The 27,911-nt window shown below is 52.2% G+C and overlaps 1 protein-coding gene across 2 annotated transcripts; it reads right to left on the minus strand.

Annotated features, from left to right (window-relative positions):
* Nucleotides 1-554: 554 nt before the first annotated feature.
* On the minus strand, nucleotides 555-27,695 carry Sidpn (bHLH protein similar to Deadpan). Of its 2 annotated transcripts, none has more exons than XM_070670893.1 (4): nucleotides 26,609-27,695; nucleotides 14,017-14,274; nucleotides 8,293-8,520; nucleotides 555-3,688 (listed from the first exon to the last, which is right to left on the minus strand). In XM_070670893.1, the coding sequence occupies exons 2-4, from the start codon at nucleotides 14,179-14,181 to the stop codon at nucleotides 2,687-2,689; spliced, it is 1,395 nt and encodes a 464-aa protein (XP_070526994.1). In that variant the 5' UTR covers nucleotides 14,182-14,274; nucleotides 26,609-27,695; the 3' UTR covers nucleotides 555-2,686. The 2 variants fall into 2 exon arrangements, with proteins under 2 accessions (XP_070526994.1, XP_070526995.1); XM_070670894.1 differs by lacking the exon at nucleotides 26,609-27,695 and adding an exon at nucleotides 14,936-15,086.
* Between the last annotated feature and the right edge of the window lie 216 nt (nucleotides 27,696-27,911).

Consider the following 27,911-nt stretch of genomic DNA (forward strand, 5'->3'; position numbering starts at 1 on the left):
CCGGCAAAAAGGTTTAATGGCCGGGAAAAAATCGCATTAACGATCTCGCCGCCCGCCGTTGCCTTTTCCTCGCGAAAGCCGCTCGCCGACGACCGAAGGTCGACCGCGCGAGGCGATGCAAATTATGACGAAAGAAAAATAAAAAGAAAACGAGCGCGGGATGATCCGAAATCGATTTCGGACGGTGCTCTTTGATATTTTCGAGCCACGGCAAGAGACGAGGAACACATAACGAGAGATTACGCTCCAGAGAATTTTGCTGAAAAAAGTGCATTAATTTTTCTATAAAAATAATTTTTTCAAGAACTTTAAAAATCTATACGTCCCGGATAATCTTTTTTTTTTTCTTACGTACGTTGTACAGGCAACGTGTAAAAATTCATCACTTACCTTAGAGAAGTCTTGATCGATGTTCGCCCATCTTCGAACTGCGCGTTGATGTTAAATTTAAATTAAATCGACGTTCTCGAAAACTGTCAGGCCAGGGGAGGGGGAGTCTTGTCGCCGGATTTGGAAGAGTGTGCTAATAAAAAAAACAAACTCACAGTGAGACGTACAGTTCAATATACATGCCTATATTGACTGCGTGTCTAAGTACATCGAATAAGGAATTCGAATCCCAGGATATTTAGCAATTACAGACGTAAATTAGATGGTGACTTCTCGCTACGCTGAGCGCGACCCGGTCGGTCGCGCCTCTCGCAAAAGAACGCTCGCTATTCACGCAACGGACACACGCACACGGACGCATCCCTCTTACTATCTTTCGCCGTATACACCTAGATAACATCAAAATAAATCTATATCTCGCAAATAGCAATAATTTCGATCGAGAGGCTATGTACACGAATGGCGGACTAAAATGCACGCATACTCCCTTTCTCTCCCTCTCATTCTTACGCGCGCTTACTACCCTTTTTTCTCTCTCTCGCTCTCCTTCCTTTTCAATAATCGTAAACTAATTACTCCATCATTTACATACATACAGTTATCTTGTAGCGCGTTTTTACGCGCAACTACGTCAGAACGAATTTTTTTTTTTTTTTTCGTCGCTCGCAAAGCTGTAAATTCACAAAGCCAAGACGGCTTCGTCGAGAAAAGATCTCGTCTCCTCGCTGTTTCCTCGAGGAAAAGTCGCTCAAGTTTAGGCGTATAGTTTTTACAATTCGATCTCGCACTCGCTCTAGTTTGGCATTCGCAACCGCTTTCTCGAGACATTCGCGTGGCTGCGCGTCGTCGCTTCTGTTTCACGCTCGCTCGCCAAGTCCTCCTCGACGAAGAGAGGCGGGCGAGCTAACTCGTTGCCGATTTAATCGGCCCGAGAATTCGAGAGAAGATAAACGCAGATACGAATGATAATAAAATGAGGATTAAATACTCGACTGGAGAAGCGTAAGGCCTGAAAGTGGCACGTAGCTCCATTTAACGAAATTAAAACAGTCGTCGGAGATTAATACGTCTCGGTCTTTCAGAACGCTTGGAAAAATAGCTGGCGCACGGCAATCTACGGCCTGCCACGGAAATAAAGGAAACGCACGCGGCGCGTTATCTATTCCGAGTCACGCTATAAGATCATTAAACGTTACGTCTAACCGCGGTATCGCTCGTTACGTTCGTCCCTGCGTCGCATCGCTCGTTCCGCGATCGTTTTCGCCGGCAATACGAAAACCTCGCCGCGCCGTTACTCGAACGAAAGGAGGGAGCGCTTTCACGGGAATAACGCGGTGCAATGGATTTAACGACCGCGCGCGCGGCGCTTTTGGACGCGGATGCAAATTAAAGGCTTCATTAGCGCCGTCGCAAGAAACGGCGCGCACGGTATACCGCTGACGTCACACGCGCGAGCACGGAGTTATTAGGCGGGAATGCGCGTACGCCTATTCCGTGTACCCGTTTTCACAGCGCGAGTGGTGCAACGAAAAAAAAAAAGAAAAAAAAAAGAGGGAGCGAAGGAAAAAAAGTCAGCCGCGGTTTATTCCGCGGCTCTCCGCGCCTCGGGCGCGAAAACCCAAGGTTCGGATTAATGAAGCGTCAAATTTGCCGACTATTGCAACTACGCGAAAGGGTAATTTTGAGTGCTCCCTCTTCTTTTACATCAATTAGCATTCCTCTCGATATTAACGACAATCGCGTTAATTTTCCGCGCCTGTGAAAACTCAGCCGATCGCGGAATCGTATTTATCCGCAAAATTGTGTCATTGCCAATTCCTCCGCCGTAATAACGTAAATAAATATCGCGCGTTAATTATTTTTGGCGCCGCCCACTCTTTTGAAAATCGTATTACCTTTATTGAAGAACGCTCTTTAAAACGTACGCACATTTTGCGCTCCTAGACGTATTATGGGACGCAAACAGCCGCCGCGATGAATATTTTTGCATCGAAATAAACGTGACAGTTCTTTTCGCATCTTGAATCGCTGTTCAATCAAGAAAATATTAAATAACTCACACGCGGGCTTTGAAAGTTTTTAATACGCGCGTGCACTTGCCTTAAAAATAATCTAAACCCTAAGGTAATTATTTCCAAAATTATTTTCAACAAGATGCATCAACTTTGCTGACCGAACAAGGAAGATGTCTGCAGTCTACTGACGACGATCGCAGCTGCGCACCGGCACGATTTTCGGTTTCGCCCGCGAGCTCCACAAGATATTTCTATTTACAAAGATAAAGAGTACCGGATCTTTACCAGGGTCTCCACATGCCCTCCTCATCTTTGACCGGCTGCTGGCCAACCGGCGGAGAAGGCATGCCGATGGCAACTTCGCTTACCGGGTGACTAGAAGGTCTATCTTCGTGGACGATGGGACCACCGACTTCGGTTGGGAGACGAGCCTGCTGTTGCTGCTGCTGCCGCAAATGATGATGATGATCGACGGAATGCGTCGAGTTTCTCGACCCAGCGGTTTTTATCTTCTTGGACGTGGTGGTGAAGTCGAGCGGTTGCTCTGGCTGCTCCATCCGCGGGCTCTTGCTGGGCTTCAAGCCGGCGGTCGGATCCTGCCACTCTTGACCGAGGTCCTCGTGCGGTCGTTTTGCCAATTTGTCGGTAGCCTTGAGCAGCGACATGTTGGTCGCTGCCCAGATCGCCGTTGGCGGATTCGGCCCGATGCTGATACCGTTCGCCGCCGCCGCCGCCGCCAATTGCACATAGTGGCTCGGAAGTAGGAAAACTACCTGGCCGTCCGGCAGTCGGGAAGGTATCACTTGCACCACGGAGAGCATGTTGGGGTTTTGCTGCGACGTGGACGCCTGGTCGACCGGTAGACCCGACGGGTGATGAGGATGGTGCGGGTCTAACGTCGCCGGATTCACTTGACTGAAAGCGGAGGTCGGCCGGCTGCTGTTATTGTTCTCGTCGCCAGCGGTGGTGCTGCTGTCGGGCCGCGCAGCTTCCACCATCTCCGGGATCTCGGACTTGATCAGACCGGCTGGGGTAAGCGCGGCGCTGCAATGCGGCCCAACCGGCACGTGGTGGTCAAGCGGGCCCGGACTCGTCGTCCCGGCAACGCGATCCGTCACGCTTCCCGGGCTGCTGCCCAAACCGCTGTCCGGCCGCGAGCCCAGGTCCAGGTCGAGCTCCGACACGCAGCTGTCGAGGTGGCGAAGCAGGCGCTGCTTCACCGCCGGGTCCATCGGCGTGGTGTTGCCCGTGATGATATCGGGCGCGTCGAGATAGCGGCTCACCTGTAACACGACGAGACCCCCGTCTTTGTAATTCCTGGCCTGTCAACCCGATTGCAATTCAACACGTTTCTATAATTTATTCATATTAAATTGACGTCAAAAGGGAATACGAGCGTGTCCCGTGAATAATTTCGCGACCACGTTTTGCGATAAGCAAACGTTCGCGTTGGTCAGCGCGCGCGGGAAAATAAATTGCGCGCTCGGAAATTCCGCTCTCGACCGCGGGCACGGGATTGCGCGTCAGTCATTATCGACCGCCAGACGTAATTGAATATTTCGCTCTTTAATCCGCGGCATGGTCGAGTAACGGCGCCGCGCGATTATTTGTTGCGTGGTGCCCCTTCCTGGCCCCGCGACCTGGATGACGGGAGGTTCCCCTCTCGGGTGGTAATTTATTTCGTACGTGCCGGTGATAACAACCGGCGCGATAAAACGCTCTTTAACCCGCCGCGCGCCGGTCGGAGCCGGCGGAGCTGCGACGACGCAACTGCCAACTTTTCGCGGCGAGTATTATCACCGCGGATCACTAATTAACGCGCGCTTAGAACGGTTTGCTGATTAACGCGCGGAAGATAATCGGGGGCGGGATTTTATAATTACGCGCACCGGCGGTGTTCGATATTTCGCGATAATTAAAGAGGAAGATCGCGAACTACGGCAGGGGACGAATATTCACCGCCGAGAAGAAATTCGAGATGGCAAGAGCTGATGTCTGACAAACTCGAGATAAAGTTTACCCAGCGGTACACAAACATCTTGGAATTTTCGTTCAAAAGAGTTCAGAGACGCGGGTTTGAGAAGGCGTCTCGCGGAGCCGCAATTTCAAAAGCCGGGAAATCACGTTCGTGAATTATATTGCGGATTTAATCGATGGTGCATACATGCGCGCGCGCGGAAACAGAAAAAAAAAAAAAAAAAACAATGAATCGCGGAAAAAGTCAGCAGCGCGCGACCGCGACGACACGGGACTCTCGCGGTAGACCGGAAGTGGGCCGAATTGCGAGTGGAAGCGGCCGGCGATTCGGGCGGAAGCGGCGCGATTGATCTCTAATCGCGTAGCGTATCGCGCGCTATATTTCACACGGCGGCGTATCGAGCGCGCGTCGCCGCGTCGGCAAAACTATCGTCGCCGTCGGTGGGCGGACAATAGTTTTCCAGCGAGCTGCAAACGCGCGGGAGAGAGCTTTTATGGGTCGCTGCTTCAAAATAAAGCAACCGATCCCGTCGTTACCGTCGCCGCACGCCGGAGAGAGACCGATGGTTTGGGAGGTGCGGAAAGATCGCGTATCGGACGGACTACCCGCGAATGTGGGTTAATCGTAGACGTCGGCAATTAAAAGAAACGGATTTCGCATATTCGATATTGCTTTGCACTTGTGCAAAAGTACAGTTTACGTGAATATCGAAAAGAAGAGGAGAGGAAGCAATCGATAGCCTCCGATACCTTCAAGTGTTTTAAACATTATTTTTCTTAAGGGATATTTATATATGCTTTTCATGACATAAGAGAAAACATCTCTATGCGTGGGTGGTTTTTGACCTGGTTTTCGCGTATTCTTCCTCCTCTTCAAAATGCATCGTTCTTTCATTCCGGAAATACGTATACGGGCACACGTACAATTTTCAGATTCTTTTGACAAATTCGTAGTCGAATCTGTCTCAAAGAAAACTCGACGGCGAGTCACCGAACGTCTGGCTCTCTAGCTCAGCTTCGAATGAAAATTCCGTTAAAGTAGGATCCGCTGTGAAAGATCTAGCTTGGAGTTTATTATGTGATTGCAAATGCGCTCGGAATTTCTCAAAATCCGTTAATCTTCATGCGCTGTCCCCCAGAAGAGCTTCCGAGAAATCCCGATGTCTCGTCGCTCCCGTTTTACTTTTCGACGGAAAGAAAGAACGGAGCGAGCCTCGTGGTTCGCCAAAACGGCGTATACTCTCGACGAGCGAGATCCCGAAGGGAGAACTGGAAAGACCGCGGGTAGGATACGTCGCCTTGGTCAACTGTCGGTTTTATAAGACCATAAAGTTCGTCCCGTAGGGACGCTCGTGGACTTTTTCGCCTTCCATTCTTCCTTCCAACCTTGCTTCGTATATCACACGCGCCGTGATTTCGCTTGGCGTTCAACTCGTCGCCCAAAACTTTAAACGTGCTCTCTCTCTTTCTCTCTCAACTTTCCGAAATTTAGAAGAACGTGGCGAAACTCGATCTTACCGATTCCGAATCCAAAACGTTTGTATAAAACGTTTTCGCGATTAAAATAAAAAAAATTAAGTTATATTTTAAAAGACAGAGTCGTGTAATTCGATAAAATTTTTCGCGCAAGTTTGAAGTGACTCGAGCCTATTTTTCAATACGAATTATTAATGAACGAATAGCGAACGAAGCGCAATGTTCCAAAATAATTAGGTATCTCGCACCGTCAAATTTTGCGATATCCTCTTTAAGAAAACGACTGTGACTTTCTTCTCCTTATCGGCGAAGCGTTTCTTTTCCGCGCAAATTTTTCGAGATTATGAAATGATCAAGAATGATAAGCGACTAAGTGAGAACTTGTGCGAGAAGAGAGCTCGACGTCGCTGTTCCGACTTATTCCATTGTCGCAAGAATGGAAAGTACTGCAGCATCCGCTTCCTTAAAGTGGATGTCACAGTATTCGCGTCGCACGTTTTTGAGCTGTGACGTTCGCTACGCAATTGATTTCGCATTTCGAAAATCTCTTAATTACTCTTCTCCCTTAGTCAAGTTTCTGGTGAAATTTCGACAGCGCGCTTTGATCGTTAAAAAAAATACCAGTTTGCGCCACACGCTAAAGAATGCATCGAGTTATAGAACGTGAGAACGGTTACGTGCTACTGGTCCATATCGGTGTGCATGCAGAAAACCTTGACCTTGACTGCCGTCATCGGCGCGTTGCGCAGTTGTCCGCGAAACACGTGCGATACATCTCGAAATTTTTTAATCGGCGCTTGTGCGTGTGAGCGATCGTGCGTGTATAAAAAAAAAACAAATAATTTACTTGATAAAACAATTACGTACGTGCCACAAAAGGAGTACGATTCAGTAAAAGTAATGATAAAGCCTGAAAGCAATTTCGTAAGGTTTACGTAACAGCTTCATTGGCGGTGATTATTCTCCGGCGAGAGACCGCGGCAGATTAAAATTCCCCTCTCTCCCGCTGGCGTGTAATTTTTTTTGTTGTTTTTTTTTTTATCGCGATAGGCGACGCACCGATTCGCTTTCTCTTCGTTCAACACGGAATTGGTCTTACAATTAAACACGCGCTCTTCGTGTGGGCCGCGCATCTTTCGAGCGGTGCCCTAGCGCCGCGAAGTCGGCGGCGACTTTATCGGCGAGCCTTCCGATAAGGCGACCGCGTGCGACAGGTACAGCGCGCGCGGCCGTGCTTTGTGTCGCGACGAGTGTGCTTTATCGAGGCGAACGGGCCGACAATCGACTCGTCGCCGCAAGTTCCGCGCCGATGAAGATATACGACGGGAATACCGCGTCATATCGCGCCGCGCGTCCGCGTAAAAAGCGTTCGAAAAACATTCCCGAGGTAAAAAAAAGTTCCGAGACAGGATGAAAATAGACATCTAGTCTAAGAAATATATTTACAAGTAGAATTATTGCATAATTCCGTGATTACATTTAATTACGCCGGTCTGCAGAAAAAATTTATATACAACAGCCGATCAATAATAAAATGGGACGAATTTGATTAATAATGATTTCAATTTTATACGATATGCAAAGATAAATTTTTTACTTTGAAAATTATCTTTGGATTATTATTTAAAAAATTAGTCAGCGAAATATATTGACTTCGGGCACGATTCTGATTACGCCGCCTCGTTTCTTTACGTCCGGCAACCGAAAACTATTGTAAGTTTCTCCCTTCGTACCCTTTCGCTCGGTCAGATGACTACCTGACTCGAGACCAGAGAACCAGAGATTCGACCGCAAGGCTTCATCCGGCGAAATCTACGCGGTGGCATTTACGGGGTGTCCGCTTTCAACGAGTTTCCCCCGATTTCGCGAATGGACGTTCCTTAACGAACGCGCGATTGAGCTTTGTCGAGTCACGCGAGACTCCCGACGACAACCCGATACGTCAGATACCCATCGTCGCGGGTTATGGGGACCAGCAGGGGACGGAGCCAGGGTGGGTTCTTCTTCCACCGGATAGAATCCCTCCTTCCCCATCCCCTTTTTCGCCGCGTAACACGAACCAGTTCCGCCGAGTTCTCCGATTACACGCTCCCCGGACGCGCTGGAATTTTTTTCACCACTCTCTCCGCGCTCTCTCATCCCCGATTGCATCGTCCAATTCCTCGTGCTAACCCGTGACGAAACGCGCGAAGCACAATGGTAAACGTGACGCAAAACCCGCGTTTTTCCGGCAACGGAGTCGGTCTCTCTCCCGCCAACGCGATCCTCCTTTTGTTCTCGGTCGATCAAGATTCTCGAAGCAAAAAAAGTGTACTCTTTTAAAGCGTTTTTTTTTTTTTTTTAAGTAATAAAACTGAAATTTTGACTACTAATGGCGCGCAAAAACTTTTTTTATTTCGTGAATCGTTAAAAACGTGGCGCGCTGCGCTCTTACCTCTCTGGAGCAGTCCTGATATCCCGCCTTGTACCTGGACAAGCCGGGTTGAGCGAGCGATCTCTGCCGCTGCAGATGCCTGACCGTAAGCTCCAAGATATCGGCTTTCTCGAGTTTGCTGTGCTTCGTGTTTTCCAGGCGGGCGCTGTCAAGGATGAGCGCTTTCAGCGCCGCCAAGGACTGGTTGATCCTCGCTCGTCGTCGTTTTTCCATTAGTGGTTTGTTAGCCTGAAAAAGACGGGACAAGAAAACGATCTTTCATTAATACGTCTATCAGCAGCCTGTAATACTTAGATAAGAGCGCGATAATAGTTGGTAGAGGGCTCGCATAACCCGAGGTGCGCGTCGCAATTCTCGTTAAATCGGCGAAAGAAGCGCCGAGTTTTTTAACGTAGAAAAAGAAGAAATAATAATAACTCGAAATAGCTTTCGTCCGAGCTGCCTATAGCGCGCTCATTTAACGACAGTAGGTCAACGTGTTGCCTAGATGTAGCACGCTCCTCTGTCCTAGGCGGAGTACTTCTTTTTTGCGCGCGCTTCGCGGAAGAGGTGATTTACGAGGAGCCGCCGGCGACGAGCGTGACGAGCGAGCGAGCGAGCGAAACAACGGCGAGAGAATGACATAGAGGACTCGGCGGAGAACGGAAAGAGACAGAAAGAGAGAGAGAGAGAGAAAGAGAGAGGCGAACGTGTCCGGCGTCGTGGTCCAGACAATGCTATCGAGAGTATTAACCCATTTCGCGCGCTTCCGCACCTCTCTTTTTCTCCGAGCTGAATCCGGGGATGAAATCCTGGGTGGTCCAGAGTAATCTAACCGTGGACGGTACCGGCTCTGAATCGAACGCGCGCTGGGCGAGAGAATCAGCCTCGCATTTTTTTTTTTTTTTTCTTCTTTTCGACCGTCATCTCGTATCGCTTGCGTTCGTTTTCCGTTGCGGTGTCAGAAAAGTTCAAACGTCGCCGAGTTTGAAATATCCAAGGCTCTTCCTTCCCGAGGGAAACGGAAGTTTGAGGGCGCAGTCGGCCATTCCCGCAACAGTCCGGTCCTTGACGAATCGCGAACGTTCCAAGAGTAATCTCGCACTTTTTTTTTTTTATCCTTTCTCGTGGCTGTCGAGTCGCTGGCGGGGTGCCGACGTCGCCCACCGAGACGCGCGGCGATCCGCGGATGAGCGGAGATAGAGCCGGATAAAGTGGATCGGACCGAAATGGATGACGTGCGCGCACCGGGTGCCTCGGAAACTCGCGTCAGCGAGTAAATTTATTTCTCGCGGGCAGGTGCCGCGCAATAATTTCACCGGACGCGTTAATCGTTAATCTATCGAGACGAGGAATGCCGAGAAAAAACGAAAAAGAAGCCGCCGCGGCGCGACGCTTAGGAGAGGACGCGACTGAGAAGAGGCAAGGGGGGAAGGGGGGATCGGTAGAAGTACAAAAAGCCCCGCCGACGTTCCACGTGGGAAGAGGATAGCGTGCGAAATGCCGAGGCCGGGCCGGCAAAGGCACGTCCGCCGCCGAGGCGGGAGACGACAGATATTCACGGCGCGGAACGAGAGAAGGCTGCCAGAGGCGAGAGAGACGGCGCGGGGATCCCCGCGAGAGATGAAGGCGGCGAGCCGCGGAGCGCCATGGCGAAAGAGGAAAAGAGAAACGAGCGAGGGAGACGGAAATCACGAGCAGAAGCGACGCGCGGAACGACGGGGACGGGCTCTAACGAGACAGACGAAGAAGGGAGGGAGAATTGCGACTATCGCGCGCGAGAACGACGGAGGCCGAGGACGGTCGGCGAGAGAAGGACGGCTGGCGAGGACGCTCGCGTGCGGAGCGAGGCGGATACGTCGAGGGCGACGAAGAGTAAGCCGAGAAGGTGGCGTCGCGGGGAAGGGAGGACGTGACGGCGCGGTGCGTTCACACGGGAGCGCCGCGACGGGTAAACAAACGAGCGAGCCGCCGCTGTCATGCGTGTTCGTATGCGTCTCGCGCACGTGTGTGTGGACGTGCGTGCGTGCATGGACGCGCGTGTCATCGCGGCGGCACTCTTGCCCGCCGCGTCCTTCTATTATTACGGGAGAGATCGAGATGCGCGTGAAGGGCGACGATGGGTGCGGGAAGGCGAGACGACACTCCCGCCTCCCCTCGCTTTTCTACACGTGCGCGCGTGTGCGGGTGCGAGTGCGCTCGCGGGCGAGAAATTCTGTAATAGAGGAGGTTTAAATTACGCCTCGGCGATTCGGGGGCCTGAAACTGGGTTAGTCGTGGACCATTTGTTCCTTTCGCCTAGAAGCCACTCCTGGGGAACGAAAGCGCTCGCGATCGCTGGAAGAAAACTCGAGGTGTCCGGAGGAATCTCGCGACGTTCTCTCGATAGATTCTCGCTCATATAGGACCTTACGGATATTTCAACCGTCGGAAGAAGCGTAAATTGTCAACTATGCACTGACGTTTTTTTTTTTAAATGTAATTTAAGTAATAAAAAATTTTTTTTCCACTTCTTGAGGTAAACGACTTTAATTCCCTTAACAATCCCAAAAAATTGCGCCCTTAATGTAATTTCCTGAACTATCGCACGACATTCTTTTTTAGTTAACGTGACTTAGAAAGATAGGCGTGAGCGCGCGCACTGAAAAAGAGAAGGGAGATAAAGGGGACAAGCTTCGAGCGGCGTGACGGCGTGACTTTGACGGTGCCGCCGATTAGCGCGTTACGCGCGATAAATCACATTCTCGTTGTTTGCGACTCCGCGTCACGTACGACGACGGCGCTGTGAATCAGCATCGACGTGCAAACCTCGCGAACCGCTGGAATTTTTTTTTTCTCCAGCCAGACTGCTTTAACGACAGTCATCGCTAATAGTGGGTCGGTCACGGTCATTTTTTTTTTCGGTGTGCACGCCGGGACAGATGCTAAATCTTTAAGTACAGACTCTTATTATCGCGAGTTACTTTCATTTGTAACGCGAGAATCGAACGTCAGTTTTAACAAGAAAAACTGAATCGTAAAATTTCGGAAAAAACGAATATTTAAGCTTAATAATGTTTTCAATTTGAGAAACTTCTTTTTATATTCCCATAAAAATATTACGATACATTTTTTTTTTTATTTTGGATTATTTTTCTATTTTAATAGCACGATTAAAATTAATTTTAAAGACAATTTAGCAGCTTCCCTTTTCTAAAGACGTGACATCACACGTCCGTCCATTGCGCTGTCATATTCGGGCACGTCGTCGCCTTCGCGCTTCGCGCATGATAAATCGATTAAAATGCGCGAACTAGCGGCAACGAGCGACAGGTAATTAAGCCGGGCATAACGACGATCCGTTAAGTGCCGTCAATTAAACCGTCGCCCGGCGACGACCGCCGTCCACCGCATTTTTCCTCCTTCCTCTTTCGTTCTTTTCCTCCCCTTCTTTTCTATTTTTCCATCAATTTCGAAATCATGCGAGGCTTTATCGGCCTCGTTGAATCATAACGGTACCTTTTTTCAATCGATTTTCCTTAATCTTTGACGGCAGGGCGATAAAAATTACAAGTTTTTATAACGTGCGGAAAAAATAAAGTTTTCGAATAAACCAGTGGAAATTTATATCACGCTTATGCAAGTGTCATTGTTTGTTTAATCGTCGGACCTCGCGTTCCGGTCTACTACGCATCTCGACTAATATCGTAAAATTTTAAGTCTTAGTGGCTGTCTTTTGCACTTTTATTCATAGTATACTAGTCGTGAAATCAATTATCATACTTTCTTCGATTGCTAATCAATCGATAAATAAACGGGGAAAAAAAAAAAAAAACATCTCCAACGCGCGAGAAAGAGAAGACGACCGGAAAACCAAACGCAGGGAAGCGGAAAAAATTAACATTTAATTTTTACGCTTTTTATTTCAGACCGTAAAAATCCAAAGAAAGTTTTTCACCGCTGAAATTCTCGCGTTATTAAGTCCGTGTTCGCGGTGCCGCGTGTCTCGTACGCCGCGAATCCACTCCCGCTAATAAAGAGAAGTGCACCAAGTTACACCCTTTCGTCACCGTGGAAACTTTACTAATAGGAGACCGCGCCGCGCGCGCTCGCCGACTCTCACACGCGGCGTCGAATCACCTTAAAAGGGCACCCGACCGCATTTGACGCACGTGTGCGCCGTGAGATCACGCGCCAGGGCACTTGATACTCGGGATCTCGCGGTGCTACGCGTATCTTCGCCGAGAGCAGCTCGACGGCGTTAATTCCCCCATTATTTTTATCGCGATGCAAATTCCTCCGAGCGCGGGAGTTAAAATTATCCGTGCATTTGTTGCCGCGAACCTCGCACGCGGCGTTTCTGGGTCCGGCGAATAAACTGAATTATGGCTTTTTGAGCGACGCCGACCGCGCGCGGGCGGAGGCACGCGGACGATCTGTACGATAACCGCCCGTAAATACGTCCAATTACCGCAAATTGGCGTCACAAGGCTCCGACACGCGTCGTCGTTCGTGCCCTTGCGACCTGCGGCGGCAAAGAGACATAAGGTAATGCATTTGTCACGTGCCTCGCAGATACAATTTTGCTGCGCGGTGAGAAAACGAGGCAGATCGACGAAGCCGCTCTTTTCTTAGATTAATCATCTCGGGGTTATGTTAATTAAATAAAGAATTACGTCAGCAAAAGCGACGGCGATACGATCTGTTCTAACGTGTCGAATTTTATCTCTTCCCTGGCGATATATTTTTAGCGCCCGCTGCGCTTTGCCGCGATTTTAACGACGCGTCCACGTGGAGAACGATATTCGCTTTTTTTTTCTTTTTTTTTTTATGCCTCGCGTGGCGTACCTATCGCTGCGATTAGTTCTTTTTTATTTCTACGATCCGGAAACGAGCGAAGGTCGGGATCTACGAAATCCACCATCTCGCGGAATCTGCCGCGTTGCGAAACCGACACACTTCGCGGAGATTAGAGAGATCATAACCGGAGCCAGAAGTAACGCCGAGCTTGGCGCTCCTTTCTGCCGTTAACTTTTTACTCGCCAACTTTCCTCAAGTCGTGCCGAACGTCGCGTCTAGAAAATCGTATCGCTTAAAATTTTCTTTAAAGTTTGGGAGGGAAGAGGTTTTTTTTGTATATTCAGTTGAAATTAAAACGAAAGTATTTTCGTAAGATTGAAATTAAAAGTACAGTAATAATAAGAAAAATATATCGCGAGAACTGATTTACCATTGAGAAAAATGCATTCCATATTTCTAGCGGAGAGTTCTTCCCTCTGAACGATACTTTACAAGTATTTCCCAGACGTATCGACGGGCATTTCGTATACTTGGCGGCCTAACTAACGAATGAGCGAATTCTCACGTAGAGATTGAACGTCGAACGATTGTGTAAACGACGCACGTGTCCGGTATCGAGTTCGCGTCGCCCCAGCGAGCTCACAATCGCGGATTAAGTGCGCAGGAGGTAGGGTGAGCCGCGCTTCGGGTCGCGTGGTCGCGTGCGCTGCGTCGCAAGGGGTGAGAATATCGCGTCCCTCGTGCCGGCTCATTTCCGCCACCTCGCTCGTCTCGTCTCTTATTCATAAAATCCGCGATTAAGTGATCTTTACGCTTGCGCCGCGACTTCAATTCTATAATAAGCTCCGCTTTCTCGTCCGCGTCTCGCGCACGTTCGTCGATTAATCTTTTAGAAACGTTAACGCGCGCGGAGATGCGTAAAAAAAAAAATAATACGATTAAGCAGAAAAAAAAAAAGATACTCACTCTCCGTCCGTCTGAATGTTTCGGGCTCGGGCTGAGGCTGGGACTGGGGCTCGGTGCCGGGCTCGGACCCTGGTGCACAGCCTGTTGATGCTGGTGGTGCTGCCTGTGGTTGCTGCCGGCGGATTTCTTCTCCTGGTGCCTCAGCGAGTGTAGACGCGCGGTCATCTTAGCAGGCCGCGACGGCCCTCGGCACAGATCGCAACACCCTACGTGATTGGCTGGACTGGACAGCTGAGGCTCTCAGCATCTCGCGGCGGCCTGCGACAGCAAGACCAAACGACCCCGTTACTCCGTGCGCGACTGCTGTTGGCACCGGCGACGATATACGGCGGATTAATCCTGCACCATGCCCTCAAGAGAGAGAGAGAGAGAGAGACCGGCTAAACGACCGTTAAATTATCTCTAGAGCAAAACGTGGAGATAAAGTCGTCCCTCTCGTTCAGATCATCGACGCTTATCGTTAACTGTCTGTCGCGCACACGCGCGCTTGCAAGGGAAAGAGTCCTGCGAAAGTTGACGCCACCCAGGCGGCTGTACACCGGCGCGATGCACCGCGCCACGTGGTTAACCACGCGACGCCGACCACTTGTCACTCACGGAGCGGAACGTCCGCCACTCGTCCGATCAGTCAAACTTTTCGTCTCGGCAAACCGTCTCGCAAGCGGCTAGGAGGCGGTAAACAATCGAAGCGCACTCTCGTGCACAATTTCTCACGCGGCTAGGGCGAAAAACGTCCCGCTCACCGACGGCTCCTCGACGGCGTGCGCCGAAAAACGCTATTGTCAAAGTCAATACGACGACGATCGACCGCTCGATCTCCCTCGGGAGGAAAGGTCCTTTTTTACTTTTTTTTTTTATTCGCGTCGATTTTCTGAATCGCGGATTCACGAGCGAATTTAAAAGCAACGTGAAAACTCACCCTCGGGCAATGCTATCGCAGTTGCGAGGGCGAAGGGCCGATATTTCCGTCACTGTGTCAACGATACGATGAAAAACACACGCAGCGCGTGTAGTCTGACTCTGGTGACGTCCGCGTGTTGCTCGCACGACGAGCGACGGTGACGGACTGTGAGGCGGCGAGCGGTAGCTGGCGGCTGTACGCGGCGAACTTGGCGCGCCGAGGCCGCGCCGCCGCCGCCGCCGCGCGCGTCGGCTGCGGGGGGCGACGGCGAGGGTGACGAGGGGTCCCTCGTCGTGGTTGGTCGTGCGTGGGGCGGGGGATACTGGAGCACGGATAGCTCGCCGCTCGCCGCTACGGCGTGGCGCGGCACGGCATGGCGCGGCACGGCGCGGCGCGGCGCGACGCGGTTTGGCGTGGCACGGCACGGCGCAGCGTGGCGCGACACAGCGAGGCGAAGCCAGGCGAGGCGAGGCAAGACGAAGCGAGACGAAAGCGAGGTGGGCTCAGCTCGACACAGCGTGGCGCGGCGCGGAGGATCGGTCGGAAGGCTCGCTTGCCTGCTCACGCGCGCCCTTGCCTGCGGCTACGTGCGGTCGTCTCCTATTCCTGTCTTCTTCTCTCTTCCTCTCTCTCTCTTCCGCTCGCACGCTCGCTTGCGGCCGCGTCCTCGTCGCGCGCCACGTCGTGCCTCCGTCTCTCTCAGGGCCGTTTTATTGCCTAGCCACCGTGAAGCGGCGTCGAAGCAGGAACCGATTTGGATATCAGTGGATCTTTTTCTCCGCTCTCTTCTCTCTCCTTCTTTCACACCGTTTCTTCCTATCTCTCTTTCTATCGCTTTCCTTTTTCCATTTCTTTCTTTTTTTTTATTTTTTTTAATCGATGCCTATTTCGACCGCGCTCCCGCCTCTCCGGTTTTGGAGTAAATGAGAATTAAAACGCGCGCGGTGAGCGTTGGAAAAATGTGTTTATGCTCGTAGAGATGGATACCACGCGTAAGATAGCCGTTCTATTTTTTTTAATTTTTTTTTCTTTTTTTTTTTGGTTACCTGTCTTTCCGCAAAATCCCGCGCGCAATATGCAGTTTAAGGGAAAAAGTATTGATACTTGCTCGGGTGCAAAAAAAAATTCAACACATGTGTATAACGGTGCAAAAGAAATTTGATCTATTTTATAAAAATAGTTAAAGCCGAAAGGAACGCAGGGAAAAAAAATCTCGAGCTATAAAAATAAGGCTAAAAAATCTCAGGCATCAGCTCGCGGATAATTGCGGCGCGAAAGAAACGGCCACATAATGCGCTCGCGCTTCGAGCGTGACACTCAGGTTTTTCCGTTTCACCGGGCGACTATCCGCGGAATGTATCGCTGACATTTAGCGGATCGCCGATATCGATCTACGCGTCAACGCAAATGGCAAGTCGCGTGCGATTCTCACCGCGCTGTGTAACGCCAGGGAGCGGCGAGCGAGAGAAGAAGAGTCGCGAGCGCGCTTCTACGCATCGCGCGAGCGCGTCACGGCACGCGATAAGCATCGTCGGGGCTCCGCGCGCGCGTCGGCCTTTAATCTCCCTGTCTCGCAACGCGCGCGCGAAAAGTCAGCGGCGACGGCAACGGGGAACGGCGGCACGTCGTGTGCGACGAAACGATCGCGATGGGAGGAGGCGAGGCGAAGGAAGAGGAGCGAAAAACGCCGAGGCGACGGGCCGTGCCGTCGGTAGGCAGGCGAAAGGGGGACAAAGAGAGAGAGAATAAGCGGCGTGACGGTGGGAGCTCAAACCGTGCCGCCGTTCGGCTCGCCGAAGCGATGAGCCCTCGGGCATGGTGGCGGTCGCTTCGCCGAGGCACGGGGGAGGACGTAACCACGAGGGAACGGGAGAGACGCGCGCGGGTGGCGACGAGGTCGTGCGACGGAAAGCCGTGAGGGAGCGAGACGACCTCGCCGGCGTCGGCACGCGCGCCACGAAGCGCGTTACTCACACGCGCGCGCGGCCGGCTCGCCGAGGCGTGCGGGCGTACGGGAACCAAACGCGATACGCCGTACCTCCGCGGCTCGTAGGTGTATGGGTGGACGAGGGAACGAGCGTGCGTGCCGTGCATGCGTGCGGGCGTGCATGCGTGCGAGAGCGACCGTGGTCGGGCTGAACCGGCCCTCCGCTGCGCGCCGGCTAAAATCGCCGGAGCCTCGAATGAAACGGTCATTATTTCGACCCGCGTACTTTTTGATTGCGATAAAGGGCGCGGGGGGGGACGGGTGGAAGAGACACCGCGCGTCGCGATGCGCGAGAACGATTTAACGGGGTGCGTTCACGGTACGTGCCCCGTTGTAACGTAATGAAGCCGCGCGCGAAATATCGGGTCTCCCCCGCACGCCCTTTCGGAAAACGAAAGAGGGATAATTAAATCGTTTAATTAAACGCTTTTATATTTGCGCTATATTATTTATAGGGAGCCGCGAAACATCCGGACGTTCCCGCCCAGCGACGTTAATTTCGCGCTATTGCCGGGACATGGATCGCTGCGCTTTAAATCTTACCTCTTAACTTGATGGAACGGAATAATTTAATAACGGATCCCGGCGGCGTGTCGTCGCGTCAGGTGACAAAGAGAAATCTCGATATTTGTCGTTAACAATGCAAGGGGAGATTTATACGTACGTATATATCCCGCACACGAGACGCGGAGTTTAACGCGCGTAAAAATAGACTCGTTAAAATACACAAAAAAAAAAAAAAAGGAGGATCCTTCGCGAGTGGTCCTCGTCTCAAACCGACCGAAGTAAGAATCAAGAATTCGATGGCGGATCTTCGCGAAAAGATATCCAAACGCGACTCGACGTCGGGATTAAAAAGAGAATCGAGAAAAGGTTCTAAGTCGCGTTGTGAAATTCTTCTTTTCACGCTGGGACATCGTCGGAGCGACGTTTCCGCAGTAATTTGCCGCGGTCTCGTAGAAAAATATCAGGTTTTTCCTCCCTGACGTCTCTCTCTCTCTCGCCGCATGTTTTGGCCAGCCGAGCGGAATTAGCGGGCGAGTTTTTAATTTAAAACCCGATTCGCCGTGCGAGCGGCCGTCGTTCCCGCGCGGTTCGCCGTCACGTATCGACCCGGGGCATCGATAAGCAACGGCTCCGTATATCGCGAAGTCACGGCCGAGCGAGGTATTTTTTTTCTTTTTTTTTTTATTACCGCTCTCGGCCGCGCGCGCGTCAAGAATAATAGGATTCGCGGTTCGCGCCGGAGGCTCTCCTAGTTAGGCAGGCAGGTATCTACGAATAAGGAGGCCGCCTCTTTTTGCTCTTCCGCGCTTCTCTCCCTTTTTCCTGCCGCGAAGCTCGTTCGCGTGCTGCCCGACGCTCGCACAAAAATCGCGCGGGATTCCGTGAATGCGCGAAAGGTCGTTTCCGATGCGTGAGAAGCGGTAGAGAAAGACGAGGAGGACGACGATCCAATCTTGGCGTATCCCGGTGCTCGATCCGATGGTTTGTACGCGCTCGTCGCAACGACTTTCTCGACGCGACCGGAGAGAGAAGGAAACTTCTTCTCAAGTGATCTCGCCTACGTTCGCTCCCTCAGATTCGGAACGGCGGACCGAACTACGTTCTTGTCGGCGTTACGAAGCCGATTCTTCGTCCTCGTCGACGGGAAACGTCACCTCCGTCACGCATCGCTTTACAATTATCGTAGCGACTCGCAACCGACGATCGCACGAAACAGCTAATTTCCGAGCGATCATTAGAATTCAGTGACTCAAGCCGCGGCGCTCTTATGAAACCGTGTTGAAAGCCGCCTGGCGAGCGTAAATGACGGTTCCGCGAGATGGAAAACACCGCCGGGTCTCACGTCGGTGGAATTTTACGACGGCCTTGGGATCGTCGAAAAACCCAAAGGCTCGGTCCCTCGGGCGGCCGACCGATACGCCGAGTCCGGCCTCTCGTTCGATCGGCGAAACTTAATCCCGCGGCGCATCTCAACCCGTTAATCTCTTCCGTCGTACTTATCTAATTGTCATCTTTCCGCTCTCTCGCTTTTGTCTAGCCGCGAACCGGCACGCCGCCGGATTGAATCCGAGTCGCAGCGGGCGATCGCGGGCTCCGGCGCGTTGCACGGCGGCTTGATTTACGACGAAAACTTTCGGGACACGCCGTAGGCGGCCGCGGCGATGACGCGGAGAGTCCATCCCACTGTGGGAATCCCACACGAGGCACGGCTCGCACGCCGCCGGTTAGATGGATGGACATATATATATACCTACGTACCGTGCTCCGAGACCCGGCTCGCCGCTGCGAAACGTGCCGTCTGGAACTCGCTTGACCGCACCTACCGGGTGTCGTCGGGAGAACGGCAGGCATTCGCGGAGAAAACGCCGGGCGTTTATTCTCTCTCTCTCCCGTTGGTCGCCCAATCTCGACACACCTCTCGAGCGAATAATTTTGAATTTTACGATTAGATTTCCTCGAGCGCTTTGCTTTTTTCTTTTTATTTTCCCGCGAGCGACGGCAGCCGGCTACGATATCTCGGCGAATCGCGAGCGAGCGAGTTTCCCTCGCGGCTTGTCGTGTTACTCGATTTTAACTGATATTAATATATTGCGGGTACGCGTTACACCTACGCGCGGGAATGACGTCAACGTTAATTTCACCGATCGAGAATTTCCTGCCATCAACGTCTAGGCCAGGCCGGCGCGAATTCCAGGGAGATATATGCGGACTAATCCGCAAACATATAAATCTCGCGGAAAAAAAAATATATGTATTTCTGCCAGCTCTCGTGTCGTAATCAAGAGAAATACGCTTTTATTCCACCGGTGATTAGAATTCACGTTCGGGGTCTGACATTGTAAATCATAAGCTGATTCGCGAAGAGATCGATTTTCGAAAATCTCTTCCGATTTAATCCGGGAGCGGCTTCAATCGATCGATTTATCCGGTCCTCGCATCGTTCAGCTCCCGATTTCCGCTTTCATTCGAAACGTGAAAAGCGTCCAGTTAAAAAAAAAAAAAAAAGAAAAGCAAAAACTAGCATAAAAATCCCTCCTTTATTCCGCGTTTGATCTGCTTTAAATAATATTTATAAAAATATCTGAAGCACTCCGATATGAAAAAATGCCGGCGGTACGTCTAAGAAAACGTCGCGCCGTGTGCGTGTTCACCTATATATAAACCTAACCACCTACGAAGCGCGGGTAGACCCGCTACATGTATAAGCGTACACGTATCCGGATCGCCGAGGAACCCACTCACGAACGTCAAGCCCATTATTCTCGCAGACGCCGGGCGGTCGGTCGGTCGGTCGGTCGGTCGGTTGGTTGGCTGGCTAGCTGGCTGGCCGGTCGCTCTCAGAAAGCGCGCGGAACCGACACCCGAGAGTGCGGTGACGGTGGGACGTGCGGCGGGAAGCTGGGAACACGACGGAGACGGTGGAGTGGCAGCCGCGGGGCAAAAGCGGCCGAGAAAGGCGAGAGACTATTTTGTCCCACGGCGAAGACCCGCGAGAGCTCTTGGACGACGAAGGCGAACAGAGAAAAAGGAGAGATAAAGACGAAAGACAAGGCGCGAGGCGAAGAGGCGGACGCGAGACGGCCAAGAACGGCGGTAGCGGACGCGCCGGCACGGAGAAAGAGGGAAAGGCGTGCCGAAGCTTTTTGCGTGCGCGTCGCGTCGCGCCGTCACGCCGAGCCAAGCCAACGGTGGTGGTTTAGATCGACCGCCGTGGTCGGGTTAGGCCGAGAGGAGACGCGCCCAGGCGGAACTACCAAGGCCGCGGATGCGTGTTTGCGTGCGCGTGCAACGCGCTCCCGGGCGTGTCGTTGACGGTGGCGGTGCACGACCCGCGAGGTGACGGAGCGAATTCACGCCGGCGAGACGTTCCGCGCCGCAACGAGAGACGAGGCTCATTAGCGCCGCCGCGCTCCCCCGCCTCCGCGACCTATCCTCCTCGCCGCGCGTGGCTGAGAAATGGGAAGTAGCGTAACGCAAGTGCGTGACTTGGCCTCTTTCGCGTTTTAACGCGTGCGGGAATTCTTTTACGTAATCACGATGTCACGTTGACGCGCGACTGCCGGACTTCAATCGTTCCGGCCGAAATCCTTTCTTCTCGCGAAACCTCCGATTAATCGAACGAACTCGGCGATAACTCATATTTCCTTTCCGCCCCATTTGCCGCGGCCGTCGAAAGCCGGCTGTAACGTCGCGTCGCAACACGCGCGACCCAGAACCGTGTTGAGCGTCCGCTCTATCGCGTGCACGTACGCACTCACACAGGCGCGCGCGTATCATCCGCCGGCGAATACGTCTCGCCGCTTTTTCCCGTCGCGTCGCGTCGCGTCGCGTGTGTGTGGAAGCGATAATCGCGCGGCCGCGCTTCCCGCTCGCTTGGCGACGGCGAAGCGACGCAGAAAATACACAGGCGTGTATTTTTAATGAATCCCGTCGTCGTGCGCGCGTGCGGGCATGCGGTCGCCTCGCGTTTCGCACGTCCGCGTCGCTTTCCACGCTCGCGACATCGATATCAAGCGGGCAACTTTCCTCTCTCTTTTTATCCTTTTTTTAATTTTTTTTTTTTTTTTTCCTCTACTTTATCACGCGCGATCCGAAGCCCCTTCAGCGAAATAATAAGCAATTGCGAGAGTCACCTGCGTTCCCGGAAAGCACTCGGTTTTATTAAGACGTTAATGATAATTCTCACTTGGCGCGCTCAAACCGTGACGTATCTCGAGACGAAAGAAATTAATTGTAAGAAAGAAAAAGTTGAGATGAGCTCGCGAGTATTTCCTCGCGGGTGATTTTCCTTGATTAAGGCAGGACAAGCCGCCGGTGACGAAAGACTCTCCGTTCCCCCAGATAATCGTTGGGAAACTTATTCGCGTGCGTCGATGCGGATTTACAATAAATTCCGGCCGCCGCGAGCCGAAGTTTGTTAAGTACAACGCGAAACGTGCGCGAGATAAGATACGGATAAGATATAGGATAACGCACTCGGAGCGTCTGGCTGCCTCGATCAGGATTCATTTCGCGTCGAAGGCTGTGCGACGCGTCTGCAATTTTACGACATAATTCCTTTAATTCTACTGTTATCTTCGTATATATCTCGGATATCCCCCCGGTATCTTTTCGTAAAAGCCGCGCGGCAGATCTACCGTTTCTAACGGGCGATACGGATCCGACGGGAGAAAGGGAGAAGGATGGGTAACTCGAGTAAGATAGAAGAGGATCCGCTCGATGCCCGCGGCATCGATCGTTCTTTGCGGAAGGCGGACGAGGAGGGAATGAGCGGGAACGAGAGGAGCGCACGGGAAATTCGAGACGCCCGGTGTCGAAATGCAATCCGGCGCGCAGCAAGAAAGGACAATCCTCGTTAAGGAGAACTCGGCCTCGCGGTGGCGGTCGCGTTCAACCCGCGCCAACAGCTATCGACAACGAAGGAGGCTATCGCCGCTCGATCGGCTCTTTTACCGTCCCGCGCGCGTCGGCGTCGCCCAGCTTCCGCTCGCCGGTTGACTTCTCTGACGCATGGCATAACTCGCGCAAATTAAAGCGCACGGCCGGCGCCGGCGGCCTCGCGCGATATCTATTCTTATCTCGGGTATGTACTCATCCGCGCGAGCGTTATCGCGATCGTCGCTGGCAGACGGCTCCTGCCCGGCGCTCCGACTCTCAATTGGAGAACGGCCACGTTATAGCCGAGGAGGCGAATCGGCAACGCGCGTCTCGCACATATCGAGGAAATATCGTCGACGGTCCCGGCGATACGCGCGAACGTCATCTATCGCGAAGAGATTAAATTTCTATCCCCGCCGAACTTTTCCTTAATTCCTTAAAAGCGCGCGAGACTTGGAGAAATTCAGAGCTGACCCCGAAGATTGTTTAAACAGAAAATACATCTATCGTCGATACCGTAGGAGGGGGTGCCGACAAACTCTTACGCCGGGAAAGCCGAAAGTTTCCAATTTTCCTAAAGCCGAGAGAAACGGCGAACGCGCCGGAAAGACCGAAAACGCCCGGCAGCCGCCGAATCTGGCGGCTCGTAAACACGGCTTTACGCGCGTCTCCACCTTCTTCCGGAATATTTATTTCAACGGTCTCGCGCGGCGATATCCTTGCGTCGCGCCGCTCTCCGGCTGCCTGCGGCGACTTCCACTACGCAAAAAGCAACGACGATGGTATAAAGTCGCGCGCCAGCGCTGTAAAACGGTCCAGTCGCCGATGCCCCGGGGGGGGAACGAGAAGGGAGCTCGAAAGTAAGAGATAACGACAGAAGAGGCGCGAGCGGAAGCGTCATTTACGAACGCCGGTTATAAAAAAGAAAAAAAAAAAAAAGAAAAGAAAAGAAAAAAAAAAGTGCGCAGCTGATATATCTATATATGTTATTTGTACGCGCGTGTGCGCGTTTGGCTCGTATACGCGCTGAACGACGCACTCGTGTTTCGACACGAGGCAGCGAGCCAGCTAGCCAACCGACCGACCGACCGACCGACCGACCGACCGACCAGGCAGCAGCCAGTCGACCTGGTCATTATGACTACCAGGCTAACGCCAACGGGCTATGCATCATTAATGGCCCTCGTGCCACTACCGGCCGCGGCTCCCACGATACACGGCCGCGTATATATTCGCCGTCGCCGGGTCGTTTCGCGTCGCGCATTTTCATAATTTTCCACTGGCTGTTCGTGAAACGCGCGCGGCCAGCATCGATCGCCGTAACTCAGACCCGCGACACGGAGAAATTTGTACCCGCGCGGTGAATCCGGCCAGATGGATCGGGGCTCGATCGCGGCCGTTTCGAAAGCCATTTCGACGAAACGTTTCTTACATCCGCGCGTTTCACCGCGGCTCCGTAATTAATTTATATCCTCGTTCGAAAGAGACGGATTGAAAAATAAGAACGATTCCTCCGGGGAAATCTCCGGCGGCGCCAATGCGCCGGGGCGTCGTCGCGCGGTGCATCCGATATTTATTGCGAGTTATTACGCGCGCTCGCGCTCGCACCGAGAATACGCGTAGCACGTCCGTTCGGCAGCCGGCTGGCAGCGCGCATCGACGGCGAAGTCTCTCTCGGCTTTACGGCGGCGATATCGCGGCGAGGCGCGGGTAACCCAATCGTAACCTGGATGTTTACGACGCGAGGCGATTGCGATCGTCGGGCACGAACGATCGGGTCCGCGCGGATTGCCCGATTTAATTGTGAATAACGGTAGTCGGTGCAGCTTCTCCGCGTGACGACGGCCGGCGATTCGCGCTCCCCCGACGCGAGGAAGACGAAGAAACGACGGGCGCGAGCCGCTTCGTTCTACCGAAGCGCAATTTTCATTTTATCGCGGCTGTTACTCGCCTCGAACGACTCGGCGCTAACGCCGAAGACATTCTCGTATCTCTCGCCGTATAATTCACATTTTGCTTCCTTTTTTTTTTCTTTTTCTTTTTCTTTTCCACGCGGTACGCGAGAGGGTTCGCACTCCCGCGTTCGCGTGACCGCGGGCAGTCACGAAAGAAATCCGGAGACCCTCCTTATCAGCCGTGCCGCAAATCGCGCAGTCATTGTAGAATTATCGCCGATACTTGGCGGCGGACGAGTCCGTGTTCCCGATACATAACTCGCGCCTCGGTGGCCGCGCGACTATAGTCACTCTCGGGGCATACGCAACGAGCGGGCCGATTATTTTTATCCCGGCCGTACACGGTGGATACTTAGCGTCCGAAGCCGCTGCCGATGCGGCGAAAACAATGCTGGTCTCTCTCTAGCTGTTTGTTAACGACCGCGGGGTTAAACGTGTTTCGCACTTGTAACGAGATCGACACTGAATACGCGCTATTTAGCCGTCGTTGAATCACCGCGCGGACGCGCGCTGCAAGGTCTAGTGCAGTCTGGCGCAGCCTAATGCAGTCCGGTGCACGTGTGTGTGTGCGCGCGCGCGCGCGTCCCTTTCTCTATGTAGCGGCGCGATAGTTACGCAAATTAACTCCTCGATTAAGCATACCGCTGGGAAGCGCGACTTCCCGGATCGATCGATCGTTCGCTCGACGTTGCGTAACGACTCTCGCCTCCTCCACTCCGTTCGTCGTCGATCGTCCTCAACGGAGGATCCGACGGATTTACCGGGAGAATTCCGTCATCAGCCACGCCGTCGGATCCACGCTGCGGATCATGTCGGGAAGCATCCCGCTACATGTCGAGAATACCGCGCGCTATCGGGAATATCGCGCGAGCTGAAGAGAAAGAGGAATATATCTATCGATAGAGGGAGAGAGAGAGCAAAGCTCAAGGCGTCCTCGGCGATCGCGCGGAAGTCTCTCGTTACGCGAGATGGAATTGACTGGCGCGAAGATTCCGGGCAATTTCGCCCCGACACGGATTCCACGTTCGCGTTGGGAGCGCGCCGTAGCCGCGAAACATCGCAGGATCGTGTACCCGAGTCGCGTTTTCCTCGCGGCGCGATAGAGCGGCCGTGATAGATAGAGCGAGACGCCAAGCCGGCGGCAATACGCGACCGATAGGCCCGCGAGCTAGAGAGAAGCGGGCGAGCGCGACCAGGAGAGATTGTACATGCGGGCATTTGCATACAAACGTCACCCAGGGTTTGCGTCCCCATTAATTATACCGCGCGACCAATGAGCCGGGACCTACCGTTCGGACTCGGGGTGCGTGCACGAGCGTGTGCGGCCGGCTCGCCCCGCTCGCGCGCCGCCTCTATTATTATTCACGCGAGCGTCGCACGCATACGACGGGGAGGAACGGCGAGGCCGGCAGCGCGCAAACTTATCTTATCACGGGTCGGACCGCGCGACGGCCAACGAGCACGATCTGTCTCTCCGGTGTCGGGGACCGACCGGCCGACGACCATGTCTTATCGATGCCTCGTTTCCCTAACGCGCGCACGAGCGCTCGTGTCATACGCCGTTTAATATCGCCCAGGATGCGCGATATCAGGGGCTACTCTCTCGCGAGCGGTCAAGTACTCGGGCTCAATCGACGCGCCGCGTCCGCGCCGGTCTCGCTTCTTATCAGCAGCCGCGGGTGCCGTTCCCCGATAATCTTTTGATATCGAACCCCGGGCTATAACTTACGAGGCCACCACGTGCGAGAGCTCCGAGCCGTGAATTCGAGATCGGCGGACCGCGGAAATTTCATCGGCCAAGTTAAATCGATTAGATTATCGCGCAGAAGGAAATTAAATAATCTCGGCAAATTATATCAAGAACGGCGGCGATAAGTAAGTAATGGAACCTTTATTCGTCGACAATTTCGAATTTCGTTTCGCAACGGAAATGTGATTTGCGATTTCGAGAAAGCGCATCCAGCTTAGGGTACGAATGAACGAAAATAAAACGGATGTGAGTTTCCGAAAACCTTAATTCGTTTTGGTTTAATCTCGCAATCAATTTAAATATTGAGTCTATTTCTTTTTTCTTTTAATCTCTCGGGAGATCCAAGCGAAACTCTAATGTGACTCTCCGTTTGATACGTATACATATTTGAACGATCTCTTGTATTTCGGGGTCTCTTTTTAATCTTTAAACATTTATATTTTATTCACGCTAATATTTTCTTTACTTTTTTACCATTACGAGAAGAAACCATACGCGCGTAGCACGCGCTGTTTTTTAAATAATCCCAATTCTCCCGCGAGATTACATTCGGACATTAGTTAAGTATATCTATTTCTTTGGAATAATTACAATTGAATAATCAATTTACTTACATTTGTAGCTTTCGGTTAGGTTAGGGAGGTTACTTTTCCGTCCGTCCATCCTTCCTTCCTTCCTTCCTTCTCTTTCGTGGCAGCGGTCTCGATTATCCTGACGTGTTGTAGCACTTATAATCCTTCGACACTATATTACACTGCTCTGCTTTTTTTTTTTTAATCACTGACACTATCACTATCACTCGAAAGACGAACGCCCGAAAGAACGACGGTGGATTATCGCGGCGATTTTTTACGTTTAAAATTAGGAAGCGCGACGGACGATCATTTATTGAATAAATTTACAGTCTCGATATTCACAGCGTTGCTCACTTTCTCCGTCTTCGACAAGTCGTCCTAAAGCGAGGTCCTTTTGATTCTTAGGTTAACTCTCGTCGGCGGAATGAACGATGCCGACAAGTTGTGCCGTACGACGATTGAGACGATATGTTCCCCGCGCACTTTGTCTTTCTCAAGTTCCCCGAAAGTCCTTCACTCGAAACCGGACGAGAATCTTCGCCGGGACGAAGAAGACGGGCGAGGTGCAGTCGCCGTTGATGACAATCCCGCGCATTTGTGATGACGATCGCCGGAACTTGCCGAAAAAAATTTTAATGGAACCCGGAATCGGAAATGCCCGAATAATACGCGGTGAAATTCACGGCGGACGCTCTCCGTGGCGCTGCGCCCGCCACGCAACGTAACCTTGTCGTTCCGTAACACTTTTTCGAAGCGCGAGATGAAGTACAGAACGACGAGGGAGATAACTCAGGCGTGCGGAAAATGATCGTCCGTTCCCGAGTCGACAGCGTCGACACTTATTTATATGCGACAACGTTCCATCCGCGGCCGAAAGTACGCGTAATTGCGGAGCGATTACCGACGTGTCCTCGCGCCCGGGTCTCCGCAACCAGACTGAAGTAACCGTCGAAGATTTCGGCCCTTGGAGAGAAAGAGAGGACCGCGTAAAAAGAGCGAGACAGACGATGGCGCCGATCGTCGACTGTCCGCTGTCCTTCTCGCCCCGAGTTCTCGGAAATGACCAGCTCGACGCCGAGCTGATCTGTTTACGTTTTTTTCGATGCGTTTGGCGAGCTCGAGGCGTCTTCTCCTAAAACAAAACAAAAAAAAAACGAAGAGTTATTTTTACTGTTCCAAGATCAATCGTCAACTTCGAGCTTTCTAATCGTCGTCGTTAAAAAAGTACTGTTCGATCAGCTCCCAAAAATTATCTAATAGTACGGATATTTTTCTGTTTCTTAAAAATTTATTATATCTTTTTAATCGGACGCAGTAACATTGACAGCTGACGTTTATTTTC

Source organism: Cardiocondyla obscurior, linkage group LG22 (genome assembly GCF_019399895.1).
Source record: "Cardiocondyla obscurior isolate alpha-2009 linkage group LG22, Cobs3.1, whole genome shotgun sequence".
Classification (NCBI taxonomy): Eukaryota; Metazoa; Arthropoda; class Insecta; order Hymenoptera; family Formicidae; genus Cardiocondyla; species Cardiocondyla obscurior.

Bases quoted from the DNA above. Each gene is read 5' to 3' on its own strand.
- Sidpn (XM_070670893.1), bottom strand. From the start codon at position 14,181: ATGACCGCGCGTCTACACTCGCTGAGGCACCAGGAGAAGAAATCCGCC. The intron at 8,521-14,016 runs GTGAGTATCTTT...CGTCTTTTTCAG, and splicing joins AACATTCAGACGGACGGAGA to GCTAACAAACCACTAATGGA. The intron at 3,689-8,292 runs GTAAGAGCGCAG...GTCGTGTTACAG, and splicing joins ATCAGGACTGCTCCAGAGAG to GTGAGCCGCTATCTCGACGC.